The sequence below is a fragment of the Propithecus coquereli genome, unplaced genomic scaffold (genome assembly GCF_000956105.1).
Source record: "Propithecus coquereli isolate 6110/MARCELLA unplaced genomic scaffold, Pcoq_1.0 Scaffold44, whole genome shotgun sequence".
NCBI classification, from domain to species: Eukaryota; Metazoa; Chordata; class Mammalia; order Primates; family Indriidae; genus Propithecus; species Propithecus coquereli.
The window spans coordinates 2,763,759-2,787,388 of record NW_012150174.1 but is presented as its reverse complement, the minus strand read 5'-3'; the positions used below and the strand labels follow the sequence as shown (position 1 = coordinate 2,787,388).

General features: G+C 34.5%; 1 protein-coding gene across 1 annotated transcript in view; it reads right to left on the bottom strand.

The window, feature by feature from the left end:
- The window catches only part of PIK3C2A (phosphatidylinositol-4-phosphate 3-kinase, catalytic subunit type 2 alpha), a 95,471-nt gene that overhangs the window by 9,640 nt on the left and 62,201 nt on the right, over positions 1 to 23,630 (bottom strand). Inside the window, exons 12-25 of the mRNA XM_012654351.1 lie at positions 21,936 to 22,058; positions 20,667 to 20,834; positions 17,499 to 17,610; positions 16,990 to 17,135; positions 15,204 to 15,392; positions 14,688 to 14,781; positions 14,105 to 14,199; positions 13,568 to 13,748; positions 9,693 to 9,797; positions 8,595 to 8,687; positions 7,152 to 7,281; positions 3,216 to 3,352; positions 810 to 979; positions 32 to 188 (exon numbers count right to left, since the gene is read on the bottom strand). Of these exons, the coding sequence (XP_012509805.1) occupies positions 32 to 188; positions 810 to 979; positions 3,216 to 3,352; positions 7,152 to 7,281; positions 8,595 to 8,687; positions 9,693 to 9,797; positions 13,568 to 13,748; positions 14,105 to 14,199; positions 14,688 to 14,781; positions 15,204 to 15,392; positions 16,990 to 17,135; positions 17,499 to 17,610; positions 20,667 to 20,834; positions 21,936 to 22,058 (1,900 nt within the window). The remainder of the gene's footprint in view (positions 1 to 31; positions 189 to 809; positions 980 to 3,215; positions 3,353 to 7,151; positions 7,282 to 8,594; positions 8,688 to 9,692; positions 9,798 to 13,567; positions 13,749 to 14,104; positions 14,200 to 14,687; positions 14,782 to 15,203; positions 15,393 to 16,989; positions 17,136 to 17,498; positions 17,611 to 20,666; positions 20,835 to 21,935; positions 22,059 to 23,630) is intronic.

Below are 23,630 nucleotides of genomic sequence, written 5' to 3'. Positions count from 1 at the left end.
AATTAATTAAATGCTTATAAAGAACAGTTACCAGTGAAAGGAGGTTAAGAAAGAGGTTTGTTTGCTTTCTTATCAAGTTGTAGGCCTGACAGCAGAGGTCCACAAACAACTGGAAACGAATGGTGGGCTTTTCACCCCCATTAATGACATATGCCATATCAGACGTCAGCACAAAAGGAGCCCGATCCCTATTTACAATGAAAGTACACACAAAGTATTATTTACAGAAGATATTCAAATAGTGCTATTGCTATTACATGGTTATTAAACTAAGCTATCTGAGCTGTAGCAATTTCTGAGGAAACTTCATACCAGGCAGTTTTGAATTTCCATAATTCTTTAAAATTCACATTTTCAAGAAAGCTATCACATCATAATCTCATTATTTAGATAGAATTTATATAAAAAATTTTCTCCAAGGGGATATTTATAAATCCACACACCCAAAGACAGACCAAATAGCAGTTAACAAACATACAAAGGGAAAAACTTTGTACTCATTGCCATTACACAAACTAAATCATTACTAATAGTTACTGCTAACTAGATAGAGTAAAATATACCTTAATTTGTTTCAACAAAGTTTACATACACACACACACACCCGTGCGTGCACGTGTACAGACACACACACACTCTCATCTACTATATGGTAGAGTCATCTCTTCAGGCCTTACTCATCCCCAGTTATGCTCAAAGGGAGCCACAAGACAACGCATAGCAAGAAAAAGGCAAGATTTGGGACGTTAACTTCTCAAACAAGAAGTATCCTTTTTCCCTAGCAATAGCAATAATAATAATATTAGTACCTTTTAAAGCTACCAAACATCTGTGCATGGCCCAAAAACTTTCCAAAGTCAATGTGAAACATGTGTCCTGTGCTTCGAAGCATTATATTGTCATTGTGTCGATCACAGATGCCTAAAACATAGGTGGCCACACAGCATCCAGCACAAGAATAGATAAAATTCTCTGAAGCCTATTAGAAAGATATAAAATAATTTTAGGAAAAAATTACTTTTAAAGAAGGTAGAGTTTACAAAGATTAATGTAATTTATCACTCTTTAAAAACACTACTGTAATCCATTCTCTCAATAGCATACAAATTAGGATATAGTAATAAAAGCCAGCCTTTTCATATTTCAAATATAAAAACACTCTTCTAAAGGTGGTTACTGTCCCTTTTCTAGTTTTTGTCTTATAAAAGGCAGGGATCCCTACCAGTCCCTACTTAGGCTACATGCTAGCTTTGAACAGCATTTAAGCATCATGTTTGTGGAACCCTGCTCCTCACAGACTCTGCTGCTTACCACAGGTGACATCATTGGGGAAAAAAATTCATTTAGAAGGAAGAATATTTTTGGGTTTTTTTTTTTTCTCTACTTGCAGGAAGGACATGTGTAAAGAAACTCAGCTCATATCTTAAAACACCCAATAATATAATTAATATATTTCATTTCTCATTTGGTGACTCCCTATGTGTCACCTACAAGTTCTTCAAGGCTAGAGACCTTCTTTCACTTTCACAAGGCCTCCAGGGCACACCACAGAAAGTATGCAGTACCAGGTTCTAATTCTAGTAGTCTAGTTCCACATGGCAGAGTGAAGTCATCTGGCTCTTTTATTTTTGGTTGCACCACCGAGTTTATAGTTCACAGCAACATCCTTCCTCAGTGAGTACCGCCACCTTGATTCTATGACTATGTCCTGCCTATCCCGGGGATTAATAAAATTAGTAACATAATATTACACAGAAGGATACAGCAAGATGCATACAATGAGTATTTTTAACTTAAGCAGGTGTATTTAGTTTATTCTCAAAATATCATATTTCTGAGTGGTACAGTCATATGGCTCTACTTGTCCATGTGGTTAATTTTATCCCACAATTCCCCAGAAATCATTACCAATGATAACAGCAAATGTTTACACAAACCAGGTGCTTTCTTTCTCTCTCTTTCTCTCTCTGTATATATGTTAACTCATTTAGAATCTCATAACAAATCGATGACTTAGGTACTATTATTATCACCATTTTATAGATGAGAGAAACTGACACATAAAGAGGTTATTTGCCTAAGATCACATAATTGTTAAGTGGCAGAGCCAGGATTGAAACCCAGGCAACGTGACCCCACTATGTTATATTCCCTCTTACTTATTAAATCACATTAAAAACCAAATGCATAAAAGGTACTTTATGTATGCTACTTGACAATTATTTTGTCAAAGGACTCACTAGGAATCACAAAAAAGCTAACATTATTAAAACAAGTATTGGCTTCTGCTGCGCTGCTTTCCCCCGACCACAAAGAAGTAAGAACAGGGAGTTATCTTACAATTTAAAAGACCCACAAAGGACAAAATTTCCCTACTTTACCTTTGTAGGTCAACATATAGCACCTGTATATCTATAAAGGTGATACATTAATAATACATAAACTAGGAAGCTAAATGACATTAAAACAGGAGTCTAAGTATACACCATTGAAAGTATTCTTGAGTCTTCCTTAAGCCAAGTGAGGATTGTTGAACACTTTATGTCCTAAGAAATTGCCCTTTCCTCATATGTAATTCAAAATAATACTAAAACAAAAAAACTGATGCTTCCAATAATAAATAGCTATCAATTATACAATTTTCTCTCTGCAGTGCTTTCTATATATTATCTCATTTAATTCTCACAAAAACCATATGAGAACTTATTTATACAACCATAATCTATACTATAATACTATAATATGTACTGTATTTTACAGCAGAAGTCATTGAGGCACAAAGAGGTTAAATAATTTGCCCAAGGCCCTGTTGCTGGTCAGTGACTTGGGGCCTGAATTCAAACCCAGAGAGTCTAGCCCACAATTTATCCTCTTAACTACCACACGATGAAACCAACCACTCGTATTCATTTCCATAACTTCTTCCAAGATCTTTAGGAATATAACATTCTGGGTTATAAAAATACTTTTGTTTTTCTGGCCTCTAAGTAATGTGTTTGGAATGTTTTTTGGATAATTTAACATTGGTTTCACTCACATGTCTGCCATTAAATGCATTCTATTTTATATCTTTTCCTACACTTAGAGAAAGATGCTATTTTCTTGACTTAGACTAAATGGCTATTTAGTCACCGGAGCTAGAAAATGAAAGCACTTAAAACCTTTGTAATACATTTTTGACAAAGTTACTCAGAATAAGGAGATATGCTAATCACCTTTTCATATTCTTCTTCAGAAGGATTGTACTTCCTCAGCCACTCTGCAAGTGGTTTATCTTTAAAGGATCCAGTCACACCATATTCCACTTGGATTTTCCTGAGGGTATCTGAAGCAGGAACTAACTCCACCATGCCTTTAATGACAAAATATTGAGCTATGTGAAAATGTTTACCAAAAGCAAGCCTTTTAAAAATTTATAGTTTTCAATCTTTGACATAAGACACCAGCTGGCAACTGTCACTTTCAAAGAAATCAAGTCTGGCAGGCTATGCTGGAAAATGTGAGCAATCAAAATTATTTTTTATTTTTAAAAGTACTGAAAGGTGGCCTTACCAACAACCTATCTAACAGAGAAAAATGAACTATCAAACAGAAAAAGAAATAAACTCACAACATATAACTGCCCCTTTGAAGAGAAAGTTCACAACGACCCCTTTGTTTTAATTAAACACCTGTGGCCTAACTCGTTATCTCTAAGACTTCATTTTCTCAGCCTTGAAGAGCCCTAAGTGGACAGTAGGGATGTGAGCTCCCCATTCCAACTCTCTGCCTCAGTTTCTGCCAAAAACCAGATTCCAAGGACTCAGATAAGCCAGAAAGAACACGTACAACAGCTTTGCTGCTGCTTCTGTTATCAGTCTACTGAAGCAAAGAAAAAAAGAGCCATTTTTACCCTCTAGAACTCCAAACAACTTTCCCTCAGGACCCAGCACTACCCTCTACCTTTTCTTCAGTGCCGTGGCCTCACTCTCACTCTCTGGAAAATAAATAAACATTTACTTCTATATATCTTAATCACTGTGTGAGAAATCTTTCTCCAACCTGCCGAAAACACCTAGTAAGTTTCCAACCCTAACAAGTACCCAACATATAAATGTTGATTTTGACTATTTGAGACTCTATAGTCTGTATACCTATGTGCTAATCCCCAAAGGATAACAATTTTAATTACAAACTAGATGATACCAACCTAGCTGGTAAAGTTACTTAAAAGATACATACTGTCCCATTTCAGCACAAAAATCTTTCTCTAATCATGTATTTGGGCAACATAAGAATGTTTCAGAGTATATTATGGCTTTTCAAAGGGCAGAACAGATAAAGATTGACCTTGTGATATACTTAAGTCTCAAGTATGTGTTTTGTCTTCCTAACTGGAATGTAAATGCCTGGCTGGGCAAATTGTTTTTTATTTTCTCTATAACTCCTTTAAAACAAATAACAAACATATAAATTATGTGATATTTACATAAAAGAAAGCAATGAGGTAGGTTTCTGTGTGCTTAGATGAAAAGATCTCAAAAATAATGTTATTTAAAGACAAAATCCAGATGAAGAACCGTATATTTTGTGATTAAAGACTATTGTGCACATTGGAATATATACAAAATATTCCCAGAAGGCTATGTAATTGATTATATTGTAGGAGTAGGATGCCTAGGATTGAGGATGGAAGTGTGACAGAAAACTAAGATTTACCTCTCTATTTATTCTATAATATGCTATCTGGATATTTTATTATGTGCATATATTATTTATATAACTTCAAAATTATTTACATATTTTAAAAATGAAGGAGATGCATTAGTGTCAAAATAAAAGATATGGAAACAGAGATCTGCCTCTCAAAGGACTAGGAGGAAATAAAATTGACCAAGGCCTCCAGGGCACCCAATAAAAAGTATGCAGTGCCAGGTTCTAATTCTAGCAGTCTGGTTTATACATGGGAGAGTGAACGCACTTGGCTCTTTTATTTTTGGTTGCACCACCTAATTCACAGTAACATCTGTCCTCAATGAGTATCTCCATCTTGATTTTATGACTATGTCTAATCACCATGTACCAAATAGTGGACCAAAAGTTCATAGGATATACAAAGTACTACGATCTAGATAAGAGACAGTCCCAGCCCTGAGGAAACTTAAGAAGGGAGAGATTACTATAGGCTGAGATGTTTGTGAAAAACTTCACAGAGGATGTGGCAATGATTTCTTCATGTGAAAAATAAGGATACAGTGAGATTAACACAAGTGAATAGCTTAGCATAGGGCAAAGAAAATAATAAGCACTCAACCGTTAGTTAGAAACAACATAAAAACATGGGGAATTTGATTGAGCCTGCAAAGTTACAGAGTTCCGAAAGGAGAAAGAGGAAGTACAACTCTATGGTATGGTATGGTAACAAAAAAACTAATCTAATTGAGATGACAGGCTCCCAGTGAGGAGTCTTACTGGATAAAACAACTTCCATTTTTACAAGATCTATATGAAAAAACAACCAGCAAGAATTCATAAATTGACCTGATTTTCTTTTTGACAAGATAAATAAAGTTTGCACATCCAAACTTGAGCAATGAAAAGTTATAAGGCTCGCAGGCTATCCTGATGGATAAAATGGAGAAATGTGGAGTGGTTGATGATATAATGAAGATGAGTAATTAAAATACTGTACTTGATTTAGCAATCACCTGAAGGGAGGTCTCTAGTGGCATGCCACAGGGTTGATCTTTGGCCCTTTCTTGGTAAACATGTTTCCCAATGACCATAGCAGAAGCTACAGAATATACATTTTTCAAATCTGTTTATGACATAAACTAAGAAGTTCAATGACAGATAACAAAAGTCAGATTTTAAAAGAACTCAAGAAGCTGAAAAGTAGTAGATCAAATATAAAAAAGTCAATAATGTCCTATACCAAGTCTTCTAAGATACAACATGCACAAGTAAAGAATGGCCAAGGCACAGCAGGAGCCAGTATGGTGATGGTGACTTACTGGTTTTATTTGTGAATAAGCTTCACATGTGTGACACTTTGCCCGTCCTTTTGTAGTATACAAAATCCAGATGCCATTCTTAAGACAATGAATTACTTGAACCATTTACAAGGAGAACAATCAGATGATAAAGTAATTTGAAGTCACCTTTGATAAATGGCTGAAGAATTTGGAATCGAGAATCTGAGGCCACAATACTGGTCATCTTTAAGAGGGATTTAACTTAATTATATGATAGTCTATAAACAGAACTGGAACCAATGGGTAAAAGACACCAGGAAGCAGTCTCCCTTATTCACTTGAATACTAGAAAGAATTCTACCTTTCAGAGGTATCAGAGCTATCTAGCATAGAATGGACTACCTTGAAATGTAGCAAATTCCCTTCACTACAGGCAGTTAAGCAGAAACTGAATAGCAAATATTGGAAGGACAATTAAATAACATAATCTTTTAGGTGACTTCCTAGTGTCTACGATTAGAATCTGGGAAGCATTTTGCATTTTCACCAACCATCAATGATCTTTCCCTTCTTTAAAGCTCCATAGCACCACCTTTGTAACTCTCTTAGAGCTTTTAGCTTATTAACACACTAATTATTTTATATATCTTTAATTGCTCCTTTCTAAAATATAAGCTCTACATATTCTTAGCATTTTACAGATGGTAGATAAAATACAACCATTTGTTGAATAAGAATAATGATGATGGTTGCCATTTATAGAGCACATAGAGCACATAATATGTATCAGATACATTCATTACTTCATTCATTCATTACATTATTTCAAAAACTTATACCATAAATAATAAGAAATCTTCTTAGTTAAAAAAAAAAAGAAAACAAATTTTGTAACCACTGTTTTATTTTACAGAAATGAAATCAAAATTATGGCCTTATTTTTAAGTTCAAAGGCTAAAGACCATAAGGGTCCTCATTGGATCAATTAATGGAGACAAAGGATTTATCTGGGCTACCCACTGAGTTGTTTTTGTAAAGAGATTTAATCATGAGAATTCAATGAATAAAGTAACACTAGATTAAAATAACAAAAAACCAAGATCACAGTATACCTGGATCAGGACCCTTAGGGCAGGTACATTGTGAGTTAAATTCACTGAAAACAATAAGACACCAAGACACAGCCAACAGACTTACCTCGATCTCTGCCAGTTGAGAGACATTTGAAAATTACCATCCTCAGATCTAGTCCTTCTTTAAGCCAGATCTTATCCATAATCTTTATCATCTGTAAAGCTAACATATCTTGCCTAAGATCTTCACCAACCTTGAAATCGAGAAAACAAAATGAAACTTGTACCTCTCCAAAAGACTTAATAGATTACACACTATAACAGCTGGGGATGGGTCATGGGGGATAATGTAAAGAGTGACAAATGAGATGAACACAGAACTGCTGCAAACTGCCTTTTTATTCTCTTGCAGCATTCTAGAGAGTTACTTTATGTCTTTATGTCTCAGTTTCCTGAATTGTATACTTTAAAAGGTTGAGTTTTACGGTATCTTAATTATATTCAATTTTTTAAAGGAGCAACATGGGGGATCTTTGTGATAATCAAATGTTATATAGCTTGACTGTATCAATGCCAATATCCTGATTGTGATACTGCACAACTGGGTAAAAGGGTATACAGGATCTCTCTGTATAGTTTCTTACAACTGCCTATGAGTCTATAAATATCTCAAAATACAAAGTTTACTTAAATATTCACCTTCCCAAAATAAATTAATTCTAACTGCAACCCCAGCAAGTTTTCATTTTCCTTTTTAAACTGGATAAAATAATTTTAATATACATAATAATGAATATACTTTTGAGACTAGCCAAGAAAATTATGAAAAACAATAACGGGAACTTGCCTTAACAAATATTAAAACTCTCTGTAATCACAACAGATGGTTTCACCCATGGATTTCAAAAAAAAGAAAGAAAGAAAAGACAGATGGAACTCTTTTAGGAAAAGGCACCTACATTAATAAAATGAAATAGGGCCAAAAACTAGATCTGAGTATATGGAAAGTTGCCATATACATCAAAGCTATACACATACACACACACACACACACACACACACACACACACACACACACACATATGAACTTTCACTTAACCAATTCATTGAATTAACTAAAATTGTCAATTCTTTTTTCAAAATATACAAATTATGATCACAACACACAGAATTTTGATAGGTAATAGATTACTCTGTAGTACTCCAGTCCTACTCCTCCCCACAGGCAAGTTACATGTTTCCAAAGACCAGTGCCACTGCTTATGGTTTTGCAGTTTTGCACTGCACAACTGTAGGGGATGCCATTGACATCACAGCCAGCGTGAAAGGCACTACCTGGAGTTACTGATATGCTCAACAAGCATAACCATATGCAGCAGCTCTAGCCCAGAGATGCATTTGTTCCCAAATCTGTGGGGAACAATTTATATCACTGATAATTTTTCATATATAATTACTCAACTTAATTAAATATTAAATAAACAAAATTACCTTTGTAATTTTAGAAAAGGAGTTTGATTAGTTTCTAAATTGCCATTAAATAAAAAAGTAACTTTATTTTGCTTACCTTAAACATAACATTAATTTCTTCCCCCATAGGGTCAGCATTCACCATTGTGACTTTTAGGGGCACAGCATTAGAACTAAAGAAGGAACATGACTGCAAATACAACATGTTAAGCATTAGAAAGATAACACTGAAATAAAAATGGGTTTAGAATTATTTTGTCCTAGGCATTCTCCATTTTGTTTGTTTCTTTAAATTATGGTAACTGAAATAACACAAGAGAACTGCTTTTTGCTTTTTACAACTGCAGATAATAGGTATATAAAAATACTTTTTGAAACTTTAATGCAGCATGTATGAGTAAAAGGCAGAGAAGTAAAAACTTAACTCGAGACAAAAACTTTTGAAGTTTGAGCTTTATAAGTGTCTTAATCCCTCAATAGAATACAAAGACTTGTGATACTCTTATCCTTCCTCTAAATCTGCAGTCTCCAACCCCCAGGCCATGGACCAGTACTGTGGCCTGTTAGGGACCAGATGCAGAGCTCTGTACCCTGCCATCCCCCACCACAGTCTGTGAAAAATTATCTGCTGTGAAACTTAGGAAGGGTGGGGGCACACAGCAAGAGGTGAGTGGCAGAGAGCTGAGAGAGAGCTCTGCCTCCACCCACCTAATCCCTGGAAAAATTGTTTTTCATGAAATGGGTCCCTGGTGCCGGAAAGGTTGGGGACTGCAGCTGCAAATCACTGTGATCTTGAGATGAGACCTCTACTTTTTCTATTTAAGGTACTATCATAATCAATTAGCCATAAAATCAAATATTGACAAAAACTTTAACAATTTCATTAGCAAAGATCAAATCTTATTTTAAAATGAAACTGACTAAAAGATAATTTAAGACAGTGGGAACAATTTAAGAGAAAAATTAGAAACCCAAGGTAGTAAAAATTTTACATTTTTTTCTTTCGGGAATTGTGATTAGGTAAAAATATGCTGAGATAAATATGGATTTTAATCACAAACAGATATCCATCCATACGTACTTATAACCAACCTATGCAGGTTTTATCCTCATTTGCCTTAAGCATACCTGCCCATTCTCCATCCTATGTATTATTTTGAAATGTAATATAACTTATAAGTATCGTATGTGTCACCTTAATATTTAATTCTTTTGCCACTAGACTTGGCTTGAGAGGGAGACGGCATTTATTTCTCAGAAAAAAGGACTGGACTCGTTCCATACTCCTTTGGAGGACAACCTATAGAAAGAGATTGATTACTGTAAGTACATAATAAAAATGAAGACCTATTTTAAGATGACAAATTATGCTGTGGACACAATTTATAAAATGCCCAACTGTCACATGCTCAAAAAAAGTTGTTGCTAAAGAGAGTTAATTTTTACTGTAAAATAAAATTAGAATGGGCAAAGGCTATAAAGATGGGGGGAAAAGTACATATGGCCAACTAATGTACATGAAAATGTTAAGGGCTTACTCACAGTCAAAGAAATAGAAAGTAAATAAAAAGAGATGCAATTTTACATCTACCAGATGAAAAATAAAGACAACATCCAACAATGGGAAATAATTTTATAATCTCTTGGTGGGAAGAGAGGTATATACAGGCATAGCTTTTTTTTTTCCTTAATGTAAAGAGGTTTATTCTGAACCAAATTTGAGGACCATGTCCTGGAGCCACGCTCAAGAAGCCTTGAACAAGTGGACTCACTACGGTTCCGGCATATCTGTGATCTAACATTAGGTATTATAACTAAAAATGTATGTAGCTCTCAACTGAGCTATTTCATTGTTGGAATACCCTAAAAAGAAATACTAACAAAGAAGCAAAAACTTATACACTAAAGTTCACTGAAGCACTGTGTGGGAAAGGAAAAATGTGTAAACAACTTAAACAGAGGTAATGGTTGATAACTCATGCTACAGGCCAGGCGTGGTGGCTGACGCCTATAATCCTAGCACTTTGGGAGACCAACCTGGGAGGATCACTTGAGGCCAGGAATTCAAGACCAGCCTGAGCAACAGGAAGACCCCATTCTCCACGAAAAATAAAAAAAGAAAATTAGCCAGGTGTGGTGGCAAACACCTGTAGTCCCAGCTACTTGGGAGGCTGGGTCAGGAGGATCACCTGAGCCCAGGAGTTTGAGGTTGCAGTGAGCTGTGATTGCATCACTGCACTCTAGCCCAGGCAATAGAACAAGACTCTGTCTCAAAAAAAAAAACAAAAAACAAAACCCAAAAAACAATTAAAAAAAACACAAAAAAGCACCACATAATTTATGCTATAATATTTTATAATATTATGTATCTATTAAGAAATGAAGTACAATTATATGTACCAACATGAATTCTCTAAGATGAAGTAAAAAAGTAATGACTTTTTGGCCGGGCCCGGTGGCTCACACCTGTAATCCTCGCTCTCTGGAAGGCCGAGGCGGGCGGATTGTTTGAGCTCAGGAGTTCAAAACCAGCCTGAGCAAGAGTGAGACCCTGCCTCTACTAAAAATAGAAAGAAATTAATTGGACAACTAAAAATATATAGAAAAAATTAGCCGGGCATGGTGGCGCATGCCTTTAGTCCCAGCTACTCGGGAGGCTGAGGCAGTAGGATCGCTTGAGCCCAGGAGTTTGAGGTTGCTGTGAGCCAGGATGACGCCACAGCACTCTAGCCAGGGCAACATAGTGAGACGCTGTCTTAATAAAACAAACAAACAAAAAAGTAATGACTTTTCAAAAAACTTTGTGTAAAAAAAGTATAATTGTTTAAAGAAATTAAAGAAGATCTAAGTAACTGAAAAGACAGTGTTCATGAACTAGAAGACTTAATATTATTAAAATTGTAATATTTCATAAATTAATCTACAGATTCAACACCATTCTTATCAAAATTCCAACTGCTTTTTTGCAGAAATGAACACATCGATCCCAAAATTCATATGGACTTGCAAGGAACCCCTGAATAGCCAAAAAAATCTTGAAAAAGAACAAAGTTGAAGGACTCATGTTTCCTGATTTCAAAACTTACTACAAAACTATGGTAATCAAAACAGTGTGGCATAAGGATAGACATATAGATGAATAGAATAGAATCGAGAGTCTAGAAATAAACTCATGTATATAGTCAACTGATTTTTGACAAGGGTATCAAAACCATTCCATTAGGAAAGAAGAGTCTCTTTAACAAAATGGTGCTAAGACAACTGTATAAGCACACAAAGAAAAAAAAATGAAGCTGGACCCTTACATTCTATCACATACAAAAATTAACTCAAAATGGATCAAAGACCTAAATATAAAAGCTAAAACTATAAAAATTTTAGAAGAAAACACAGGTGTACATCTTCATATCATTGGATTTGATGGATTCTTAGATAGGACACCAAAAGCACAAACAAAAGAAAAAATAAACTGGGCTTCATCAAAATTTAAAAATTGTGTGCATCAAAGGATACTAGCAAGAAAGTAAAAAGAAAACCCACAGAATAGGTAAAATATTTGCAAATAGTATATCTGATAAAAGTCTCATATCCAGAATATATAAAGAACTCTTATAACTCAACAATAAAAAGACAGTTCAATTTAAAAATGGGCAAAGGACTTTGAATAGACATTTCTCCAAAGAAGATATACAAATGGCCAAGAAACACATGAAAATGTGTTCAACATCATTAGACATTAGGGAAATGAAAATCAAAACCACAATAAGATACCACTTCATACCCATTAAAATAGCTATAATCAAAAAACCAGAAAATAAATGCTGGTGAGTATGTGGAGAAACAGGAACCCTTATATATTGCTGGTGGTAATATAAAATGGTATAGTTGCTGCAGACACTAGAGTGTGATGGTTCCTCAAGAAGTTAAGCACAGAATTACCACGAGACCCAGCAATTCCATTCCCAGGTAAAGTAAAAACAAGTATTCAAACAAAAATTTGTATGTGAATAGTCACAGCAGCATTATTCATAATAGCCAGCATTATTCATAAATGGAAACAACCCAAATGTCCATCAACTAATGAATGAACAAAATGTGGTATATGTATACAACGGAATATTATTCAACCATAAAAAGGCATGAAGTACTTAAACATACAAGAACATAGATGAACTCTGAAAACATTATGCTAAGGGAAAGAAACTAGACACAAAAGACCACATATTATATGATTCCATTTCTATGTAGTGCCCAGAATAGGCAAATATATATTGACAGAAAGCAGATTATTGATTACCAGCAGCTGGGAGGAGGGGGAAATGGAGAGTGAGTGGTTAAATGGGTACATGTTTTCTTTTTGATAAGATAAAAAAATTCCAGAATTAGATAGGGGCAGTGACTGTATAACACTGTGAATGTACTAAAAGCCACTGAATTGTACGCTTTTAAATGGTTAAAATGGTGAATTTTATGTAATATTAATTTTACCTCGACAAGAACAAATATGTACATATGTACGTGTACATAATGCAATTCAGTTTCTGCTAAAAATTTTTTCAAAACCTCTAAAAATCTGTGCATCTAAGTGTATATATGTGTACAGTCATATGAAATGACCAGGAAGGACATATGGCAAACTATGAATAATAATTACCTATAGGGAAAAACTGGAAAAGTGAATTGAAAATGCTAAACAGTTCATTTTTATTCTATAAACTACTTCATTATCTGGATTTTTTTAAAAAATTAGCATTTACTCATACTTTCATTACTTTTTTAATTACAAAAATTTCAAGAAAAATTAGTGAAAAAGAAATTCAAGAAAATTTTGATCAGAAAGGAGGTAATAAGCATCCAAATTAAAAAGCATCAATCTCCTCAGTTAGTTTGTGAAATATTTTCCTATATATTTTAAATAACTTTTGTATTTATTCACCCCAAATAGCATAGTACAGTGTAGTTAGAGTTCTGTTGGGAGTCTACTGATAAAAGGAGTAACAACTTACTGTGTCAGCACCATAAAGATCCCTTAATATGGAAACATTAACGTTACTTTTTATGAATACATACCTGTCTAGCTGATCCACTAGCCTGCCTTACTTTTTCTGCTACTCCTCCTAAAAGCTGTACGAGTTTCGTCTGCTTTAAAAGTTCTTCTCTGAGTCCTTTTCCTCCTACTGAGAGGAGAGCACCCAAAACATGTTCATAGCGGGTACCAAACTGTGCATCATGCAGGGCATCCTTAAGAAGCCTAATACAGCAAAATATTTACATCAGCCACTTCTGAGAACTTGATGAAACTCCCTCAAAAATCAATTTAACAAGTTCAATTTTTGATATGCAAGAATTTATTTTAAGCTATCTAAAAAGCGTATTCATTACTGTAGAGCTATATAACATGCCACATATTTTGCAATAGAAGGTTTTGTTATTTGTGGTTTTATTTCTAAGGACATAAAATTTCAGCTTCTTTAAAATAATGCCTTCAATAAAACATTTGGTATCCACAGTAAGTAGTCCTGGCATACCATTTAGACTTACAGAGTATGCCATCTCTAGAAATTCTAGGAATGGAAATAACAATTGGAAATAAAATTTAAATCTTACCAATATAAATTGTGTGCTATCTGGATGTTTCCCAATGCTCTGGACAGAAGAAAGCGCACTAATGAACTATTCAAGTAAATTTCATATTTCAAAGCCTACGTGTAAAAGAAAATAAGAATTACTAGTGGTAACACCTATACTGAATTGTTCAGATAAAAATATCAAAAGAGAAACTATACAAAGTATTACTCTTATTGATGAAAGATGATACTTATAAAAATGAAACAGATGAATTAACTTAGGCCAAATTAATGAAACCAAGCACAAAAGTACAGACTTAGGGATAACATTCACTAGCTATGTTTAACTGATCAGTAAAGAAAAAATCAAGGAAAGCTCAAGTCTGGTTTGTTCTGAGACTCTAAAAAGTATGAGACTGAAAATCCAGGTACCTATATACAATATTCAAGTGGGGTAGATGATAATAGTGGGAAAAAATTCATACAAAATCCACATGCAATACCCCTCAATGTTCCCATGCTACCAAACTACTTTTAATCAAAACAGAAGAGGGTTCCATCAGCAAGTTCCCCTCAAAACTGTGGGGAAAGTGAAAAGGAAGATGACCTAGCAAAAAACTCACCTGCACAAACTGTGGAAGAAGATCTGTTAGCTCATCGTCAGTAATGGCCTCGATCCAGGTCACAGCTAGAGATCTCACTTCCTGATCAGCAAATCTAGAAGGAAGTGGATTTCTTTTTAATGAAGCTGTATTTCTTGAAAACACAATCTCAATCTGTTCCTGACAAAGAATACTTAAATAGCTCTTTATTCAAAACAATGTGTTTCTTCATTTTTAGGAAGAAAATCTTAATGTGCTATATAGATTCAATTTTGGGACTATTTAGAAATCTTAAGTTTATAAAAATTAATTTTGGTCCATATCATAAATATACAACATAGCCTTTTCTTTGGATTAGTTTTAAATGACATGAAATGCTTTTTGGATAACCCCAACACAAAGAATATGTTGGTATAAATATATATTTACATTGTATTGAATTGCTTTCAGGTTAAAGAAAGGGAAATACTCCTGCAACATAATACCTTACGGGAAAAACTGACAATAAAACAGAGCAAATAGATGTCTTTGACTTACTTTGAATCAAGAAGTTCCAATGCAGTCAGTGGGTACAACGGAGGCCATTGGTGAAGCAATGAGTAAGTTCTGGCAAGATTAACCCATTTCCAATTTGGGGCACTTGCTAGTACTTTAGGAAGACAATTTGGGTATTTGAAGCAATAATAACGTTTCTCCCACAAAAAAGCTTTATCTTCTTTAGAAAGTCTGCATATGTAATAGAATTAAATTACTTCTCAGTGACATCAAAATGACATCATTTATCTCAATGATTAAAAACACAAAGAAGAAATTTATTCATTTAGATAAGCCAGTTCTTGGTAAAATCATTAATACTAATTTGGAACAGAAAAATGCAATATATAGCAAACACCACTAATTTACTCTAATTTGGGGATGAAAAAAAATCATTCTGCTTTGATAAAAGAGCCTTAGTTAGGAAAATGAAGGATAATTCAGTACAATAGAAATTTACTGAACTCTAACCAGAGCCAGGTACTAGTCTCAACTACTCAGGAGGCTCAGGCAGGAGGATCATCATTTGAGCCCAGGAATTTGAGGTTGCAGTAAGCTATGACAGTGATACTGCACTCCAGCCTGGGCAACAGTACAAGACCCTGTCTCTTAAAAAAAAAAAACAGGCACTGAAATGTATTCACTTCATGTGGTATACTAAAATAATTCATATACCGCAAAAGGTGTATAGTGAATTCTTTCTCTTTCCAATTCTCCTCTCCAGAAGCAACCGCCTAAGCTTGTGTATTCTTCCAGAGATAGTCTATTCATAGAGAAGGATACATGTGGGTGTATGCAGATACCTTTTTTTTCTTTTATGTTCACGGTAATAAACTATATACACTATTCTGCTCCTTGTTTTCTTCATTTAACATATCTTACGTATTAGTGCATATAGCTGTAACTTCATTCTTTTTATTTATTTTATTTTTTAGACGAAGGTCTCACTTTGTTGCCCAGGCAGGAGGGCAATGGAATGATCATAGCTCACTGCAGCCTTGAACTCCCAGGCTCAAGTGATCCTCTTGCCTCAGCCTCCCGAGTAGGTGGGACTACAGTTGCATACTACCATGCCAGGATAACTTTTAAAAAAATTTTTTTTAGAGACGGGGGTCTCACAACATTGCCCAGGATGGCTTGAACTCCCGACCTCAAGCGATCCTCTTGTCTCAGCCTCCTGAGTTGCTGGGATTACAAAATGAGGCACCAAGCCTAGCTAACCTCATTCTTAATGGTTGCATAGTTCTCCATTGGATAAATGTACCATAAATGTCCTAGTGATGGACATTTCCAATTAGTTTTTCAGTAATCCAAATAAATACAAACATTCAACAAACATTCCTGTCTACATAAGAAAATATAAAAGGGTTTTTGCTACTATACATTACTGGAAGGGCCATTGGTGGGTCACAGAATATACACATTGCAACCTTTATAGGACTGCCTGTTCATACTTTGTCTCCTTTACTCCTAAAGAGTTGATCTTAATCTTATTAATATGAAAATGTTCTTTATAGATTAAAAAAATTAATTTATTGATATTTATTCCAAATATAGTTCTCAGTCTGTTATGCGCCTTTTGATCAAGTAAAAAGTTTGACTTGTACAATTTTCTAAACTTTTATGCAATCATTTAGTCTTTTTTATACAAGTGAATAAGTTAAACAGAAAACTTTACACACCAAGAGTGCTGATAAATCATGAACTAAATCAGGGCATTTAATATAAATCTTTAACTTGAGCTTTCTATTGTAGGAGATACCCAGGCAAAACAGAATAAACAGCATACCCAAGTGACGAGTCTCTGTGAAGAATATCAAGAAGTTTCCCCTTTATATCATTCTCCAGCGTTTCTAAGTTGTGTTGCTGTATAATGCTTCTGTCAAATTGAGGAGTTGTATAAATAATATCAAATGTAGGAGAAGGAAAATCAACCTTAAAAATTTAACAGAAGTTGATCAAATTATTTGCCACATTAACTTCTTCAAGAAAACTGATTTTTCTAAACAATCACAGTGGAATTTAGATTGAATATTAAAGTAATGCTTCTTGTTTTTTTGATGAAGGTGATTACCGTTGCTGGTAATTCTAAATAGCACATACATATATTTTGGGATGGGTACAGTGCATGTTGTATTGTTTCTCAGAAATATTAGTATTTAAATATAAGACAGATCCTGAGATTAAAATAAGGTCAATTACGTTTCTTTAAGAAGACCACAAATCATGGTATACACACACAGTCTTTACAAAGAAATTTAAATTTAAACCTCTCCACGTGTCAAGAAATACCATTACCTGCAGCACTATTCTTTCCATGACGTATCCTTTTTTGGGGACTGTTCCAGGAATAGAATTTGTAGGTGATGAAGTCCAAAGATATAGAAGTTTAGTTCCACATGTTAAAAACCTTCATGAATATAAAAAGAATACTATGATTTTCATTTTAAAAATTCAAAATTTACAACCCATAGTAATGAATTTGAAATGTTAGTATTCCATACACTAAATAAAAACAATATCTTTAAGAACACCTCAGAAGGAGCCACTCCCCAAATTATAATGAGATTTTAGGTAAATGTATCTGAAGTGTGGGGTGGGAACAAAGAGCAGGTAGGAACAAAAAGGGAAAATGAAAGAAAGTATCTTGAGAGGAATGATGGTGAGGACAGAACATAAGAAGAAAACTCAGAAAACAACTCGGAAAACAACTTCTATAAATAGGAAGGTGAAGGACAGTCTTTGAAGAGTTTCTACAAAGAAACACATCTCAAGGGGGTGGTATGGATTACAGAACTGCTTTCTGACTTTTACCATCAGAACAAAAACACATGCCAAGAAAACTGCTATCTATTTTGTGGCAAAGCACCAATCATTTGAGATGAGAAGTTATATCTGTGCCCTCAACCAGGAGTTAGTGAGCCTTTTCTATAAAGGGGCATAGTAAATATTTTTGGCTTCGTGGGTCATACAGTCTGTATTGCAGAGATTCAAATCTGTTATTACAGTGCAAAGCAACCATGAAAAATACATAAACAAATATATGTGCTACATTCTAACAAACTATATTTATAAAAACAGGTAGTGGGCTCAAGTATGCTAAACGTTGCCCTGAACTATGAATGAAAAATTTATTCTGTTATACTTAAATGAAAACATTTATTCAAAGATATTGATATATCTTTACGTAGAAGAAATTTCTGTCTTTTTTTTTTTTTTTTTTTTTTTGAGACAGAGTCTCACTCTGTTGCCCAGGCTAGAGTGCCATGGCATCAGCCTAGCTCACAGCAACCTCAAACTCCTGGGCTTAAGCAAACCTTCTGCCTCAGCCTCCTGAATAGCTGGGACTACAGGCATGTGCCACCATGCCCAGCTAATTTTTTCTCTATTTTTTTTAATTGTCCAGCTAATTTCTTTCTATTTTTAGTAGAGACGGGGTCTCGCTCTTACTCAGGCTGGACTTGAACTTCTGAGCTCAAATAATCCTTTTGCCTCGGCCTCCCAGAGTGCTGGGATTACAGGCGTGAGCCACTGCGCCCGGCCTACATAGAAGAAATTTCTAAGAAATAAGATATAAAAAAGCAGGAAACTATCAACTTTGTCAAATCCTTGTTCAAACAACAAATATCCTTTCCAAAACTAGACTTCAGCTTTATTTTTATTATTTATTTGTTTATTTTATTTATTTATTTTTTTGAGACAAGAGTCTCGCTCTATCGCCCCGGTACAGTGCAGTGGAATCACTGTAGCTCACTGCAACCTCAAACTCCTAAGCTCAACCGATCTTTGTGCCTCAGCCTCCCAAATAGCTGGGACTACAGGCGTGCACCACCACACCTGGCTCATTTTTCTATTTTTTGTAGAGACGGGCCTCACTCTTGCTCAGGCTGTTCTTGAACTCCTGAGCTCAAGCAATCCTCTCGCCTCAGCCTCCCAGAGTGCTAGGATTACAGGCGTGAGCCATCGTGCCCAGCCTTAATTGTTTTATCTTAGGTTAAATAGATCCATTATTAAATCATTCCCCAAACTGTCCCCTGGAACAACAAAAGAGTGTCATATTATCAAATAAGTTTGAGAATGTCAATATAGGATAATAGTTAAGAACACAGACCCTGCAGCCAGACTACCTGGTTCAAATCCCAATTCTACCACTTATTAGCTAAGTGCCCTGGAGAAAGTCACTTAACCTCTATACTCTGATTTCTCCCTCTATAAAAAGGGATAACACCACCACCTACTTCACAAGGCAGTTGTGAAGAATATAGGATATGTATACAGCACTCAGACTAATACCTCGTATATAGTAAGTGCTACATGTGTTTGTTATTGCAGTAAATATGCCATAAAACATAATTAGGCTTCTTGACTATAGAACTTTAGAGATGCTTTAATATGCTAATATGCATTATCTATTACCAGAATGTTCCCATATGCTGAATGTAACATATCCCAAACTTCTTCAATTTTTTTTCCCCTTTAGGAAGAACTTTGATCATCTCATGAAACCGATTATTACTTAGAACATAATTAAAATACTCAGCTGAAAGGCTTGATAGATCTCACCATCCCATTAGCTATTAATTGACACAAAGCTCAAAAGGAATTGCTTTACCCCCAAGGATAAGGGAAAGAGTCCCTCAATAGGTTTCTGAACATATATGGGACCTTTGGAGATTAAAGACCAGGGGCTTGTGGTAGTAAGGGATAGATTAGTAAGGGAAAGGGAATTAAGAAAAGGAATAATGTGCAGCTGTAGATTCTCTGAACTGGAGAAGAATAAGAAAGGGATGAGAAGAGCAAAATGAAGTTCTTTTATTAATATCAAGGGAATTTACAAGACAATGAATTATGAGAATAATACTGTACTTTATAAAAATGGCAGTTAAAGAGTCATTGGCAGGCCAGGCATGGTGGCTCATGCCTGTAACCCTAGCACTCTGAGAGGCTGAGGCAAGAGTATCACTTGAGGTCAGGAGTTTGAGTCTAGCCTCAGCAAGAGCAAGACCCTGTCTCTACTAAAAATAGAAAGAAATTAGCCAGGGAACTAAAAACAGAAAAAATTAGTTGGGCGTGGTGGTGCACGCCTACAGTCCCAGTTACTCGGGAGGCTAAGGCAGGAGGATCACTTGAGGCCAGGAGTTTGAGGTTGCTGTGAGCTAGGCTGATACCATGGCACTCTAGCCCGGGCAACAGAGCAAGACTCGGTCTCAGAAAAAAAAAAAAAGAGTCATTGGCAAATGTCCTCTGCATACCCACTCAGGTATGTTCAGACTTAAAGCACAATAACTTTGTTTGATTTCTTCTTACGTATGTCTCTGAACTGGCCTTTTATCACATTGGAAAAACTGAGGCAGCTCATTTGCTCATGTATGTCATTGTCCCTGCCCCCAACCCTTTGTCTTCCAGCCAATTCTGATGTGCAGACGTGTCCACAGTAACTCATCATCACAATTTAGTAATACTTACCGTTTAAAGTCAAAAAGAGGTAAAGAAACTTTGCCCAAAGCTTCTGGCCCCTTTCTCTGCTTATTAGAATCAGGGGAACTTCCACTGCTCTGATTTAAAATTCCAAAAAGAGTAAGGTGAAGAAGTGATTCTAATGGTAATTGTGATATCTGGATGGGAAAAATAATTCTATGGAGGGAAAAATATATTAATAGAAAGAGCAAGTTAGTTTGAATGTGAAGTTTAAACCCTTTAATGAGACTGACAATTTTAGGTATTTTATTTGATTTATCAAGTAATCTTTAATCCCAAGTAAATTTTAGTTAAACAGTAAGTTGGGCTAATTTGTACTGTTAAAAATCTTAAATAAACAAATTTTATTAACAATCTAAATTTTCAAAATATAACATTTCTTCCTTTAAAAACTTGTAAGCACCTTTACTTAAGACTTGTATTATCAATTTCTAGGCAAAATAATGGTAGTCATTTTTATTTCTTCTTGAAAAAACTAGATGAACGTTTATGACCATTTCTGTTTGGGGATGTAAGTGTGCACACATATACGTAAACAGACATATATGTTTACCAGTGCATTTTTTTCAAAGTCTGAAAGAATTAAAACATGAGGTTGATGGTGGTCACTCTTGAGATACTAAGTGTTGAAAATAGGGTGATCTTTTTATCCCATATGCATTTTTGTGTTATTTGATTGCTTTCACACATATTATTTTATAATTTAAGAAATAAGAAAAATAGGGAACCATTTAATACATGTGGAACAAATACCAAAAGTTCAACTGCCTATACGATGAGAATCCCCTGAGTTTAAAAACAGTATTTTAAAATTATTAGTATAAAATATCTTCTACATAGATTTAAGATAAATTTTTTTTGTTATCTAGTAATCAAGGGCCAGGATTGTTACGTAGTATTACAGAATAAATACTAAAGTAAGCAATGTTATAAAACATCATCTTTTTAGAATTTTATGTAAATTTATATTTTAACTTGATAATGTCTAAAAAGAATAGCATGTTTTTGCAATTTAGTGATACATAGGTTTAAAAGAGTATTTCAGATTTTTAAAAGAGAAATTCAGTCTGTTCTGTAGAACAGACTCTATATATAGGTAGACTCTATAGACTCTTCATATCTAGAAGAGACCTTAAGATATCAGTAAGAAGTTAATGAATTTCAATGAAAACAGTAATAAAAATTAAAGCTTGGATGCATACATTGAAAAAAGAACAGGGCACACCAAAAGAATAAAAAGCCAGAAATTGCACTTACAGTTCATCCCATTTAATAAGATAGAAGAAATTCTTATAAGTGCCAACCTTCTTTGATTGAATAGGTTTAAAAAGATCCTTTCCATTGTGAGACAGCGAGCATATCAAGTAGTATTTTTCATAACTGAGGAAAAAAATAGTTTCATTTGATTTCTATCTTGATAATACAAATTAGCTAACTAATACAAATACATTAGCAGTTCTTCCCCCAAAGTGACAAATCTCTGAAATAATATGGTCACTATTCATTTGAATTTTTAGAAATCCATCTTAAATTTAAGCATTGCAAATTCTATGAAAATAGAGAAGAGGTATAGCAAAGGGGGTACACAGGAGAACATATGTCCCTAAGTACTAGTTTAAAGTGATACCATAATGACACCAGCTAGAGAATTTATTTAAATTTTGTGTTCAGTTAGTTACCAGCTTTAGATTTTAGTTGAATGACACTGAATAATGTATTTAACCATTTCTAGGTAAATTCTAGGAAGAAAGAGGACAAACAATACCTTCTCTCAGTGTCATTTTCCTTTGCTAAGCTACTGAAATAGAGCATATTAATAGTGTATGGACCTGACTTGCATTGAGCCCATCTTCCTAGTCTATTGGGAGGCTTCCATCCACAGGGACGACGGATGCTATTGTATTCTCTCACTAGACAGCAGTGACTTAGCCGATAATTATTATCAAGTACAGAGACAGTTAGATACAGTCAGGTAATCTTGTAAGGCAGGAGTCTTAGGTTCAATAAAACTGTATTCTACTCATATTCTAACTTACTGCTAGGCTTATATGTTAACTATTTTGTTCATATGTACAATCTATTTATTATTCTAAATATATTTCAAATCAAATTTCATTGGTTCACAAAACCCCTAAGCTAACCAATTACTTTTTTCAACTTCATCCCACTTGCCCTCATTTACTTCAGCACTTTATTAACTTTCTTTCCATCTTAATTATCACTGTTTTCTGTGTTGTCTTCCACTGGGTATTGTTCTTCATATTAGTGTCCCTAAATTTATTTTCGTGTGTGTATGTATATGCAGGATGTGGAGGGTATTATCCCTGTAAATATTTTTAAAAAACGAAATACCTTCACACATTGCCTGTTTAAATGCAAGTTCTAGGAAGGCAGAGGTTTTTTGCTCCCTTATAATTCCCAGTACTAAAAACACTGCTCATATATGGTGCTCAGTAAATACTTATTGAATGAGTTAAAATACCACTTTCAAGTCATTATGTTATTTTTTAATCTAAACCTCAATTTAAGCAGAATTTATTTTTGGTACCTCTTCTATAGGCTTTACTTCATAGCATTAAGCTATTACGAAACTACTTTCACTAAAAGTATCATTTTAGACTTTTCAGTTCATATCAGTCATTTTCAAACAAATTAAAATTGGCAAAAATTTGCCATAATGTCTTCATGGCATTGACAAAAATCAAAAAGTGAAAGCCTGTTTTAAAATTTCAATAGAAAAAATATGTAGACTTCAAAGCTTAGCAATCAGTAAATTTAAACTACTAAAAAGGGGGAAAAAAAGTCTTGACTCCAGTCCCATTACACTCTGTTTCAATTTACCCTGGTTCTAACGGAAAGGCAGAAAGAACAGCAGTCTTAAATTGACTTACTAATTAACATTTGCTCTGGTAAGTTTTTTTTTTTTTTTTTTTTTTGAGACAGAGTCTCACT